A 13,943-nucleotide genomic window follows, 5' to 3' on the forward strand; every position below is an offset into this window, starting at 1 on the left:
CACCAGCTTGGGGCCAGTGGGGGGAGAGCACCCACTGCTCCAGGCCCCACGAGGGACCAGGCCAGGGGAGACTAGGGGCTGGGGAGGGACACCCAACAGACCAGAGCCTCGAACGGGAAAGGTGGGCGATGGAGCTGGACAGAGGCAGGTTTAGATCCCAGCTCTTCTCGCAGGTAAAGGGAAGTAAGGGCCCTGGAGGGGCTGCCGTGCGCTCAGGGCCCACCGAGAGAAGCGAGGCCCAAGGGCCACAGCCGGCAGGGGATGGGGGATACCCAGGAAGGGAGGTGAGAGCCTGTTAACACAGTTTCAGGATGGCGTGTCCGCCCCCCACCCGAGAGTGACAGCCTGGGAGAGAATGAGAGCTCTGCAGGGTGATGGGCTCTGTCTTCTCTGGGTTGGCTGGAGGGGCCTCAGGACATCCCATCCAAGATGTCAGTCACCAAGGGCCTGCTAAAGGCAGAGAGCGGCCCAGCCCAGCCCACTGGCAGGTTCCCTGCTGGCTCCCCGGACAAAGGTTAACCAGAGGGAGTTGGTGAACGCAGCACCACAGGATGCTCCTTCCTGGGCGGCTCCACAAACATCTCATCTCCAAGCAGAGCGGGGAGGGGAAGGTCTCCTTATTCCAGGGCCCGGAAGTGGACTGAGAGACAGAGCAAGGAGGCCAACCCAGGCTGCTGGCTGAGAGCGGCCTTATTCTGTGCCATGTGTTTTCAGAGAGCACGTGTACGTTTACGAAATTTTCGCTATTATATACATGTTACTCAGCGTAAAGACAAAACACAAACCAAAAAAAAAAAAAAAAGCTTCCAAAAAACAGCTCCTGCCTAAGACACCAGGATGCGGTGAGGGGAATATTGTGACTTTGCTGGTGACACATCCTGGCACAACTGCTGTGGGTCATGGCTGAAGGGGACATGGCCGGGATCACCCGGCCCACCTCTCCTGTGAGCTAGAAGGAGAGTACCACGGTGAAGTGCAAAGGCCCGGGGCCTCACCACCCTGCTGCTCAGCAGTGACCTTGAATCCCTGGTAGGTGGCTTCCACCCTCTCTGGTCCACAGAGCGAGGGCTGGGCTTACAGTCTGCACGGCTGGCCGGCTGGCTGGCCTGAATAATCGGCACCCTATTCCCTGGTGGTCTGCACTTCACAATCCAGCACTTTAGTCCATCAAGCATCAGGAGGATACGCAGAGGCCAGCCAGTCCACGGACTGTGCTGTTCACACGAGCTCTGCCCAGCAACAGGCTCGCTGTCCGGCACGTCCACTCCAGGTCGGGCCCACCGGCCCTTGCCCCCAAGCAGATGGAATAGCCTTTCCCTGCCATCTCCCTTCGCCTCACCCTAATTCAGGATTATCCTCGGGCTGTGATGCAGAGGGGGCGGGCGGGGACGTAAGTAGGGCAGAGCGGCAGCCACGTGGGATGAAACCGCCAAACCCAAGTGACGCGAGCCACGCTGGGGCCCATGGGCAACCCATTCTCAACCAAGACGCTGACTAACAAGAGTCTGGACATGATCCACGCTGGGGCCCGTGGGCAACCCATTCTCAACCAAGACGCTGACTAACAAGAGCCTGGACGTGATCCCCCCAACAGACACGCGCCCTCTCCTCCAGCTTCTTGCAAAAGAGCGGGGTCTGGGCTCACTCCCCACCTTCCGCCTTGAGCAAAACCGTGTGAACCTCAGTTCCAGAACTTGAGAACCCCTGGACGGGAACACGTTTCGGGGCCGAGCCCCCTCAGCAGCAGTTGTGCTTCCGCGTTTGAAGAAAATCCACGGCGACAAAAAACTACTGTGACTTCAGTAACCCTTCTAAATAGATTTATCTGCTACCCATCACCACGGCCTGAGCAGGTACTCAGGAGTGTTTGTTGAATGACTGAGTGAAAACGGCAGGATATACGTGAAAGGCACGTTACTTAAAAAATTTTAATATGATACTTTAGAAAGATGAATCCAAAAGGATATACTTCTGTATTCAATTTTTCCAACGAACAGGAATTCTTTTGTTACCTTATAGGCTAAAATTAGAGCTGTTTTTCCAATACCAGAGACACTGGCCACGCACGGCTCTTGAGCCCTTGAAATGCGGCCAGTCCAAATGGAGAGGCACTGAGCGGGTGAAACACCGTTTGAAGACTTAGTTGAGAAAAGAATGTAAGATGTCTCATTAAAAATTGTTATATTAATTAATTAATTTATTTATTTATCTTATTTAATTTTTGGCTGTGTTGGGTCTTCGTTGCTGTGCGCAGGCTTTCTCTAGTTGCTGTGAGCGGGGGCCACTCTTCATTTGCAGTGCACAGGCTTCTCACTGCGGTGGCTTCTCTTGTTACGGAGCACGGGCTCTAGGCGCGCGGGCTTCGGTAGTTGTGGCTTGCGGGCTCCAGAGCGCAGGCTCAGTAGTTGTGGCGCACGAGCTTAGTTGCTCCGCGGCATGTGGGATCTTCCCGGACCAGGGATCGAACCAGGCGGATTCTTAACCACTGCGCCACCAGGGAAGCCCCGTTATATTAATTTGTTAATTGTGCATTGAAATGATAATATTTCAGATACAATGGGTTAAATAAAACGCATTATTAAAGATAATTTTTTTTTGCTTTCTTAATATGGCTAGTTGAAAATTTAAATTTACACACGACTCACATGTGTAATTGGTGCTGAATTAGAGGAAATAGTTTAATCGACGGGCAAGCAATCAGATGAAAGCAATGCTGGGTGCCTGTGTGACACACTCCTTGTGACCAGCTGTGGGCCAGGGTCTGCTCCAATCAGCTGGAACTTCAGACAAGTCCGGACCTGGCACCCCTCCTTGGGGCCTGCCAGGCTAAGCCAACTTACCCCAAACTCTGCCCCGCCAGGTTCCCCCATTCGCCCGCTCGGGTTCAGGGAGCATGACTGGGGAGCCACCGCTGCAGGTGCCATGAGGGACACTCCCTCCCTGAGTCCTCTCCACAGCCCTGCAAAGGCTGGAGCCCCTGTGAACACTTCCGAGGGGCCGGGGCTGGTCTAAAAGCTTTGCACGCGGTAATATACTTCACTGTCACACCTACACGATGAGATGGGTGCTTGTTAAACTCATATGAGCAACAAGGAAGCCAAGACACAGAAAGGTTACGGAACTCACCCAACAAGGAAGCCAAGACACAGAAAGGTTACACCACTACTACGTGTTAGGAATGTACATCTAGGCAGCCTGGCTCCAGAGCCGGGTGTACCCACTACCCTGTACAGACTGTGACGGAGAAGGAATGACACCAGGCTCCATCCTACCACATCATCCAGCCTAAAACAGTCTAGAAGAGTCTAGAAGCAATAACCAGGACGAGTGGGGCTTCAGAGGGACTGAAAGCCACCAAATCATCCCAGTGCTTCTTAGCAAAGGGCCTTCACCTAGGGTCTGTTTAACCAAAAAAGTTCTCTGGGCAGGGAAGTGCATCTGCCCCTCCCTGGAAGAGACCACACACAGAGGAGGGGCCGGGAGCTCCCACCAGGAGCAGAGCAGGAGCCCCGAGTGGGGTCCAGCTCTCCCGGCCTCCCAGCCCTGCCGCACACACAGACCCACAGACACACACGGAGAGGCCATGACTGGGCTCGAATCCCACTCTACCAGCTTGGGCTCCAGGTTCGCAAGGCAACAAAGCATCAAATTAAAAGGCAAAAGAGAAACTGCTGTGGGCGGGTGCACCAACAGTGGCAAGGAGGGGTGCTGACAAACAAGAAAGAGAAAGCAAATACACACTATAAACAGGCACGACAACAGCAGAGGCATAGACATCTCTCTGGGACCATGTGCTGTGGGCTCACTCACCTCGGTGCCCAGGGCCCCGGGAGGGCCAGAGTGCCGCCAGAGAGATCAAGACCCCAGCTCCCCTCCAGCAATCGGCAATGTACGCCTGATATATGTTTGCATATTAAAACTGTCCTACACAGGGGCTTCCCTGGCAGTCCAGTGGTCAAGACGCTGTGCTTCCACTGTAGGGGGTGTGGGTTCAATCCCTGGTGGGGGAAGTAAGATCCCACATGCCGCACAGCCAAAAAAAAACAAAAACAAAAACAAAACTATCTTACACAAATTAAGAAAAAGAGTAACAAACCACGAGGAAGATGAATAAAGGATATGACGGGAATTCAACAAAACACAACCACCAAAAACATTATGTTTCATGTTGACTCTCACTAGTAATCAGATACACACAAGATAAAACAACAACAAAAATCATTTCTCTTCACCTTTCAAGTGGACAGGGTGGGCAGGGAAAAGGCAGTCTCTGCCCCAGGGAAACGGGAAGGGCCTTCCTGCAGGGCAGTGTGGCGCACAGAGAAAGTCCCCAAAAGGTCGTGCGTGCCCGACAGCCTCACTGTTTTCTTCCACTTGGGAATTTGTCCAAAGGAAATAATCAGACAAGTGTGAAAAGATCTAGGTACCAGGAGACTTGGATCAACTGCACGCAGCCCCTCAGCTCACCACGAGCACGCACTGCGCGCTCGCTCTGTACCAGGCACCGCTGTCGGCACCCGCCGCGCCTAACTCCATCACACTGTCACTACCCCTCCTCCTTACCTGAGGAAACTCAGGAACAGAGGCGACGACCAGCTCCTGGAGGGCTCCCGGGCAGCGTGTGTCATATGCTGCGCACAAGAAGGCAGCCTCAGAACCTCCCACTGAATGGAGTCTGCCCTCCCTGGACCAGGGACCCAAGACTGAGATGGTCCAAATGCTCGAAGGCGGGGTCACAGCGAGCTGTGCAGATGAAACCAGAACTGGGTTCTAGGAGAACAGGCCGGGGGGATTGGGGGCGCCTTTATGACTTGCCCGAGTTCTCACAGCCAGTCGGTGGCAGAACAGGAATGAGAACCCAGGTATCCCAACTGCCCCGCAGGGAGCTGCCAGATGGGTGCATGAACGCAGATGCCTTTCTTGAAACTGAGACTCTGGTTCCCCTTCTCCCAGTGGAGTATTTCCCACAGAAGTCCCACTTTCGCTGTAAAACACCAAGAGTGTCATCAATCATAGAGCAGTAGACAGTAGATATATATAGGAGAGAAAGCAGATGGGAAAGACACCCATCAGACAGACAGACAACAGCAGGTACCTTGGAGAGGGGTGGGGGGCACACACATTTCTTCGACTTCCTTTCCACATTTGAATGTGTTATAACCAGCATGCATAATTTCTGTCATTTAAACATATATTTAGGGGCTTCCCTGGTGGCGCAGTGGTTAAGAATCCGCCGGCCAATGCAGGGGACACCGGTTCAAGCCCTGGTCCGGGAAGATCCCACATGCCGCGGAGCAACTAAGCCCATGCGCCACAACTACTGAGCCTGTGCTCTAGAGCCGGTGCGCCACAACTACTGAGTCTGCACTCTAGAACCTGTGAGCCACACTACTGAGCCTGCGCTCTAGAGCCTGTGAGCCACAACTACTGAGCCTGCGCTCTAGAGCCCGTGAGCCACAACTACTGAAGCCCGCGCACCACAACTACTGAAGTCCGCGCACCTAGAGCCTGTGCTCCATAAGAGAAGCCACCGCAATGAGAAGCCCGCGCACCACAACGAAGAGTAGCCCCCGCTCACCGCAACTAGAGAAAGACAACGCGCAGCAATGAAGACCCAACGTAGCCAAAAATTAATTAATTTTAAAAATAGTAAGTTATTAAAAAAATATATATATATACTTAAATTTTTTAAATGTTCAAATATTTTGGAGTGTTTCTTGACCAAGCATCTTTCTCCTACGCACAACATCCATGCTGCTCATAGAAGGGAGAGCCCCCCTCCAAGAGCCAGTTGGGGATTCAAGACACTCAGAAGAAAACCATGGCAGGAAAGAAGAGCTCGGGGTCACCCTTAAGTGATACTCTAAAAGCTTCCAAAAGTTCAACTCGAGGTCAAAACCTTGCCTGAGAGGCACCCAGAAGGGCTGACTGGGTGTCCAGCCTGGCCCAGCAAAGCTCAGTCAGCCCATCCATGTGAGGGGAGGAGCACGAGGCCTGGAGGTGGAAAACCAGGCAGAGTCCCCGGCTGTGCCGCTCCTGTGCGGCCTTGGGAAGTGACTCCGTCTCAGTCCTAGGAGATCTCATTTGCAAAATGGAGATGATACCTGCAAACCGGAGAAGACTGCAAAGGATTGCAGAGGCCTCGTGACCATCTCCAGCAGGCAGGTGAGGAATGTTAACTGGTGGAACACTGCGCAGCCCATGGTCCCCATCCTCAAAGCAGGAGATCCCGGTCCCCTCCCCTTCCCGCTTCCATAACCCTAGAGCTCAGCTCCATGCACCAAAATTAGCTGCCCCTCACCCCTGGCCTGCGTGGTGGAAGTTGGCTAGGCGTCAGGAGGAATGCTCTCTGGTTCAACTAATCTCGAGTTACCTGCATATTAAGAAGAGAATGGGGGCAAGCCAAAGGGACCTAAGTGGGTGTTCAGGAGATGCTGGGCGGAGACACAGGAGTTCTCAGGGCCCCGGGCCTGCCTCCCCCAAGCTAGGGCCTCCTTCCCCCTCCATTCCTGAGGTTCTGAGGCCAGAGGCCCACTGACAGCTGCTAGGGAGGGGTCACAGTCAAATGTACGGCGTGGACACTAAGAGCTCATTAATCCACCTCTCCTGCCTGCTCTCCCCGTGGCCTTCTCCCTCTGATCCAGCCGGCACTGCACAGAGAGTAAGTTCTCAAATGCAACCGGCTCTCAAATACGACCTGCCGGTTGGCTTCTACTTCAACCCTCTCGTGACAGCCCATCTCCTGCAGGCTTAAGGGTCACCCTCGTATGGTCTTCCGGAACAAGGTGAGGTGTAAGTGAATTAATACAGGATAAAGCATTCAAAACTCCCGAACCAGGGTCCCCCCGCCTGTCCCCCGTGGACTCAACGCTCCAGGCACGCAGACCAGCCTGCTGTTCCTCGAACCCCGACCCTTGCCGCCTTTGCCAACCTGTTCCCTCTGCACGGAGCACCTGTCAGACCCTGCGCCTAGGCACACATTCAGTTAAAGAAATAACTGGTAGAGGAAAGTTAGGGTATGTGTCAGCCACAGGGTGTTGACCAGCGAGGACCGTCTTATCTATACGGTGCCTTCCACCTGGCAGAGAGCTGGAGCGCAGTGAAGGAGGACTGAGTGGGGGGTGGGGAGGCTGCATCTCGAGGCTGCCCGAGTTCCCTCCGGCTTGGGGTCCTGACAAGGCTTCCCCAGTCTCTCGTCTCCGCCCTGCTTTTCTTAAAACCCGGCCTTTATTCCTGCCACTCCCAATCCCCCCTCTGGCACCTCCTACACGCTGATCCATTCACCTCCAGGGTCTAGAGCGCTGGCTCAGCCCCCTCTCTCCCCTCCTGCTCTCCACTGCGCTAGATGCGACTGGACCACACAGTAGGCGCTAAATAAATGTATCTGGAACAAACGCAGCTTTCCCAGGCCACTGGCACCCACACTGATATCCTCTTTTTCAGAACTCCTAGAGCTCTTCTGTGCAAAGTCCTAAATAACCAGTCCCCCACCAGGCACTCATTCTCCAAACCAGCTAATTCCCAGAAGGGGCCGGGGAAGTTACAAATGCAGATCCCTGGGCCCCCATCCCGAACCCACGGGAGGGAGCCTCAGAAACGCAGACTTGAGCAAGTCCCACAGGCGAGAATTAGCAGCAGGTTGGGGGACGCCCACCCCGAGGAGCAGGCAGAAGGGAATCAGCTCAGGAGAGGGCTTCTCTGTCTCCAAAACGCACACCACTCTGCTCTCTGCATCAGAGCGCTGTTGCTGGGATCTAGTCACAGCACACAGACGAAACAGGGGACAAACTCTAGAGCCCTGGGCAGGCCTGCAGGGAAGCCTGCAGATGCTGAGGCTGCCCCCTCCGACTGCCCTGCCCACAGGTCCGGACCCCCTTCTCTCTTCAGCCTAATTTTGAACCAGACAGGAAAACCCGCACCTCTTTTTACCTGAGTCCTTTCAGAATGTTACCAAGCCCGGAGCCCACAGGGGCAGGCAGACGGTGCCTCTCCGAGGAATTTCACTGCTTAAAAACCCCTGGGGGAAAACCAAGGGCCAAGGGAACAAGTCACCCAGTTGACAAAGCCGGGTTCCTGCCGCAGCAGTAGCCTCCCGGGGCCACAGTCCGCTTCCAGGCCCTCCATGCGGGCCTCCCCTTGGGCAGACCTCCCCGGGCTCACATCGACTCAGGGACAAGCCTGCCTTTCCAGGCCACCTGCTGGGACCCCAAGGGCTGCTTCTCCCAACACCTCATCCTGGCTTCCGGCTCACTTGGCCCAGCACCCCTGCGTTCTGTATGCCCAGACTGTCCCCCATCTGGACCAAGGCCTGGTTCCTTCGTGTCCTCTTTCTAGGACACAGCCAGGACACCCGAGCAAGCCCCGAGAGCACCCCTCGCTGCAGGTCCCTCGCTCCTCTGAGCCTCGGTGTACCCACCAGGGAGGTGAGAGTGGCTCAAGGGCTCCGCACGCAGTAGGCTGTCTATGCCTCCGTCCCAGCTCCTGGTGACATTCCGCTCGTTCCTTAAGACCGTAGGGTGGACAGGTTTTCTCTTTCCTTGGACTTTGGTGGGAAAAGGAACTCCCTCCCTCCAGATCCTGTCCTGAAACACAGGAAAGCTCAAAGTTCCTCTGCTTCTTCCTGCCCTGGCCACGGGGTGAGAGGGGCTGACAGAAGCAGACAGAGAGAATACAGGAGGGCAAGGTGCCACCACGCTTCCTCAGTCCCAAATGCATCCCGACCGCATCTCCGCAGTCACCTTCAAAGCTCAAACGCACCCTTCACTAAAGTATTACTGAATGAGGCTTCTTACACACTAGGAAAATGTCATCCCTTTCCCCTAAGAGGCTCACCCCTAGTAAACATAGGATCAGCCTCCCAGGCGATGAATGTGTTTATGTAACAGTCTCGACCCAAGTCCGCTGGGCCCTGGCAGGGGCCTCGGTCAGGCTCAGAGAGTGAGCAGGGAAACGCCCGCCAGAGAAGCTGCTGCCCTCCCTCCACAGAGAGAGAAGGTGCCGACGCCGCTTTGCAGGACGGCGGCAATATGGTTTGGCAGATGGGGAGAGGAAGGATATACGGCAGAAATCGGAGAAGGAGTTTTCTGGATTTTTTTTTTTTTTTTGATGCCTGCCTACAGCAGAAAAGCTGGGGCGACAGGAGTGGGAAAGCAAGAGTGAGGTGGGTAATAAGATGGGTTCCAAGAGAGAGGCTGGAAAAAAAAAGGGGAGAAGAAGAAAGAGGTGGGAGGTCTTGCCAAGAAAGAGCAGGGAAGTAGGGACCAGGAGAGCTGGGAACGGATGTGTGAGGAGCAGCTGGGCCCTGGTGACAATGAAACACTGGGTCCCAGGATCCGCAATGGTGATACCAAGCTTCCAGGCTAAGCAGACGGAATGTGGGGTACTTCCAAACCGCAATGGGGAAGCTGGTCACGGGGGAGGGCTCTAAGGGGAAATTCCGCCTATCGTGTTGAATTCAAGATGGGGGTGAAAACCCAAGTATGTCCCAGGAACTCTGGCCTCCACATCAACGGAAGATGCCGGGCCAGAGACCTCCTGAGCTCGGGGGGCGGGGGTACTGTTAAGGAAGCGGGAGTTAGACGTGGAATCCGGCCAATTCTGCCTCTCCCTGCTCTGGACGCCATCCCTCACCCCTCCTGGGGCTGTCCCACCCCCTCCAAAAGGGGCTGTGAGGGGTGGGGGAGGCATCTTGGTGCGGTCAGGAACTTACTTCCTCTGGGGAAACAGGGAAGCTGCAGGGAATGGCATTTCTTCCCCCCACCCCCCACCCCTTCAGATCTAGGAGGAAATATTGGTCATCTCCTCTCTTTGGGGCCCCTGGCTCACACAAATGCCATCTCCTGGTCCCCAGCCACACCGATGATTCAGGCCATTTACTCAGATCCATGCTAATGAGTTTTTTTCTGTCACCTAATTAGTTCACAGTGAACTCAGCCTTCAGAGGAAAGAGATGCGATGCGAGAGAGCTGGGAAAAGGACAGAAAGAAGGCAGACGGGAATGCTACACGAAAAGAGCAGGACCCCAGCTCTAAACTGGGTTCCCCTACCCCCAAAAGACCAACTATGCCTTCCTCAGCCACGGGGACCTCTGAAAGCAGAAACGGGGTGTTCAGGTGAAGGACACCCCCAAGAGCCTCACACAATGAGAGAAAGATGGGAGTGCGGCCCTAACTCTGAGGCCCAAGTACTGGACAGGGCCCTGCCCACAACTCCAAGTCATCAGCAAAAGGCCTTGCACTCTTCCTGCATTTCCGAACCCACCACCTGCTGGTGGGCGTCCCCCTGCAAATGGAGCCGGAGGAGGAAGCAGATGGCCCAGGGCCAGGCCCATCTGCCCCACATGCGTTCAAAGGTCACCACGCCGCTGGGGTGTCTGCCGGTGCTGCCCGTCCCCACCACACCCGGGGTCGTGGTACATCTGCCAGCAGCGTGCACCCACTTCCTCTGCCCCTCAGTAGCCGAAGTCCAGGGCCCGAGAGCCTAGAGAAAGGAGCGCTGGGCAGCTCAGTGGCCCGGGGTTCTAGTCCCCGACGCCTGGCGCTGTGTCCCTGGAGGTCGGTCAGCGCCCACCAGCCCCGAGCCCGCCTCTCGAGCGGCTCCCTGGAGAGCAGCGGCGGGTGCCCGGCGCGCGGGGGACCCAGCGAACGCGCCGCTGGTCCGGCCGGGGCTTCCCACGCGGCCCCGGCGCCCAAGCCCCGCGCCAGGCCTGGCCCGCGCCCGCCGGGCCGCGGCAGCGTGGAGGGTGTGCGTCGGGAGAGCGAGCCTCGGCGAGCGCCACCCTCCGGGACCCGCGGGCGCTGGGCCCGGGAATGTTGCCATCCACTAACGGGAGGCTCCGATCCACCGCTCCGCTGCGGGCAGGGCCGGGACAGCGGCTGAGACGCCTCTCCGGCAGCGGCCCCACCTCCCGGCCCGCCGAGGCCCTCCGCCGCGCCCACCCTACCCGGCCATGCCTGACCAGACCTGGCCTCTGGACCCCAGAACCTCTGTGGTTCCGAGCGCACCCGTCCCCGGAGCGACACCACCCTCACGCCCTGGAGCACTAAGATCAGAAAACCTGTCCCCTGGCACGGGACCTGCCCCCAGCCCCAAAGTGTTCCCGGACGAGAAATGGCGAAGCCTGGCCGCCGGCTTTGCAGCGCCAGCGATCAGCAAACCGCGTGGCCCCGACCTCAGGCGCGCGAGGACCCCCAACGGGGAGAGCGTGGCCGGAACGGGCCAGCAAAGGCCCCGGCCGGCGCCGGAGAAGCCACCGCGCCCCAGCTCCCGCAGCCCCCGGCTCAGCTCACCCTCGATGGAAATGACGTGCTCCCGGATCTGGTTCTGCAGCGCCAGGTCCTCGATGCGCTCGATCAGGTCGTAGATGGCGTAGATATTGGGATGCACGGACTCGAAGCGCTGGATCTCGGCCCGGATGGCCGCCGAGTTGGAGAGCGCGAACTGCTGGGGAGGCCCGCCGGCCAGCTGCTGCGAGGGGCCGCCGCCGCCCCCGGCCCCCGGCCCTGCGCCGCCGAACTGCCCGCCGCCCCCCGCGCCGCCGCCGCCGCCGCCCCCCGGCGCCGCCAGGCTCGGCTGCTGCTGCGGGCTCTGCCCCCCGCCCGCCTGGAAGTTCATGGTTCCGGAGCCGCGGGGCCCGAGGCGGGCCCGGCCGGATCCCTGGGCGGCGCGGCGGCAGCGGCAGCGGCGGCGGGCGGGCGGGCGCGCGGGGCTGGCGGGGCCGGGACTAAGGAGCCGGCGGCGCGGGGCTAGTGCATGGGGCCGGGGGCCGGGGGCCGAGGCCGGGAGGCGCCGCCGCGCACGCTGTGGCCACCGCTGCCGGGCGCTTCCCGGCGCCGCGATCCCGCTGCCTGGGAGCAGCCTCCAGCGGCAACAACAACGGGACCGGGAGCGCGCGGCCCGGGCCCTCCCCCCGCGTCATGCGCACGCACCGCCGCCCCCGCCGGCTCCAGCACACGCAGCCCGAGCCCCCCTCCCCGCCGCCCCCGCCCCCGCCCCTCCTGCGCGCGGGCCCCAGCGCCCCCGCCCCTCGCTTTGCTCGCTGGCTCTGCAGCCTCCACCCCCGAGCCGCGCGCTCCAGCCCCAGCGGCCGGGCCCCTCCCACCCAGCTTCGGCCCTTCCGCCTCCTCTCCAGGCCCCACCTACACCCGCCGCGAGGGCCCCTCGCTTCGAGAGGACAGCTGCACTGCCCCCCTCCCGGCCCCGGCTGTCGCTTTCGCCTCCCTGCGCTGGTCTGGGTGGGGCGTCCGATCTCTGGGCAGCGCCCGCACAGTGCCCTGCGCCCGAGGGTACTGATGAACGCGGCTGATTGGCCGAGGAGGGTCGCCAGGCCAGGCCCAGTTGCGCCTCCCTTACAACGCCCTGCCTTCAGTGCGGCACAGGCTCCCCTGTCCCAGGGCCCTGAGGTCAACCCTAGAGACCACGCCGACCCAGGGTTCTCTCTTAGGCCCTGCCTGGACTCTCCATTGCCGGCTGCAGCACCTAGGCTGGAAATCTGCATTCCCGGATTCTATTTCCAGTTCTTCCTGAGGAGAGCTTCATCTGCGGGGCCCTTGGAAATGACACTTTAAACAACAGCGTCCCCACACTTATCTTCCAGCCTCTCCAAAAAGACACCCACTGCCGGACCGGGAGAGGACCAGTGAACACAGCTGGACCCCACTGAAAGGGGGAAGGAAGAAGAGAAAGGAATCAAATATTGTGCCTTCTTTCCCACTCACCCCATTCAAGACACGCACCAGAGTCCACATGACTGTCTCAATTTTCTTTGTCCTCTCTCCCTTGTCTATACTGTGTTCCTGTCCACTCCTGGGGCCAGGGAGTTCCCTCAACGTCCTAGTTCCTCTGCATCCCCATTGCTAAAGCTGTATGCAGTTCTGCTAGCCACCCCCCCCAACTTTTCTGAACCCCATAAGAGGGGGCATTTGCAGAGCACTGGTCCCAGCCAATCAGCCTGCCAGGGCTACACCCCGACGTCCTCCGGCACAGTCATCCTTTTTACCTATCCTTCCACTTCCCAGGCCAAGCTGGGTCTTTTCCCAGCAAAAAGTTGCCCACCATTCAGCTACCTACACAACTCTACCCCAGTACCAACCCAGTCACCATTCCTAAGTTTCTTGTACCTTCCAAAGAAGCTGGTGCGAGCTAATCAACACCGGGGGCCTCCCAAACTCCTGAGGGATGTGGGTTCTACGTACCTGCTTGACCTTCAGAATGTCTTGCACCCTCTCTGGGCTTCATCTGCAAAATATAGTGGTTGAACAAATCACCTACCCTATGTTCTGTAAGTCTAAGAGCAATATCTAACATATCTTTTAGAAGCTTAGTTAGAATTGACATCAAGCAGTTGCACCAGGTACCTCCCAGTAGAGCTGTTGAGGGTAAAGAGTCCCTCAGAAATGTTGCCCCGGCAGCCAGCACATTCCTGTTTTAGCACTGGTGGGCTACTTGTCTCCTTTATTAGTATATGAGCGACAAGAGGGCAGGGATAGAGTCTGATTCACTGTACTCCCAGCATCTCACCCAGTGCCCAGCACATAGTATACATTTAAAAAATATTTCTAGAATAAATGAATAAATGGGAAGGAAGGAACTAGAAATAAGTTAGTTCTTTATATTATAAATCTAAACTGACTGTCCCAAGGCAACATTTGGAGTGCTTGCTCCCACAAGTAAGCATTTGCTGTCAGAACACTAGGGTGCATTACTTTTAATCAAGACTGGTCTATACAATCTAGGATGTAAGATCTCTGTGCCTCTCTGTGGCTATAGAAGCCCAGAGGGAGGGAAAACCCATGGAAATTAACTGGCCCGGGCCAGGCCGAGGCTCAACATCCCCTGTACAGCAATACTCTAGGGACCTAATTTCTGAGGCCAGATTTGGGTGGAGGAAGTGTTCTAATACCAAGTGAACAAATATCGCTGTGTGACAGATCCCCTACATAGTT

The 13,943-nt window shown here is 57.4% G+C and overlaps 1 protein-coding gene across 4 annotated transcripts in view; it reads right to left on the reverse strand.

The window, feature by feature from the left end:
* AGAP3 (ArfGAP with GTPase domain, ankyrin repeat and PH domain 3) overlaps nt 1–11,613 on the reverse strand; it is a 56,417-nt gene extending 44,804 nt beyond the window's left edge. For all 4 annotated transcript variants that reach the window (XM_060156349.1, XM_060156347.1, XM_060156355.1 and 1 more), the window contains exon 1: nt 11,289–11,613. In XM_060156349.1, the coding sequence (XP_060012332.1) occupies nt 11,289–11,613 (325 nt within the window). The remainder of the gene's footprint in view (nt 1–11,288) is intronic.
* Nucleotides 11,614–13,943: the final 2,330 nt, after the last annotated feature.

This window comes from Lagenorhynchus albirostris, chromosome 8, assembly GCF_949774975.1.
Source record: "Lagenorhynchus albirostris chromosome 8, mLagAlb1.1, whole genome shotgun sequence".
Taxonomy (NCBI): domain Eukaryota; kingdom Metazoa; phylum Chordata; class Mammalia; order Artiodactyla; family Delphinidae; genus Lagenorhynchus; species Lagenorhynchus albirostris.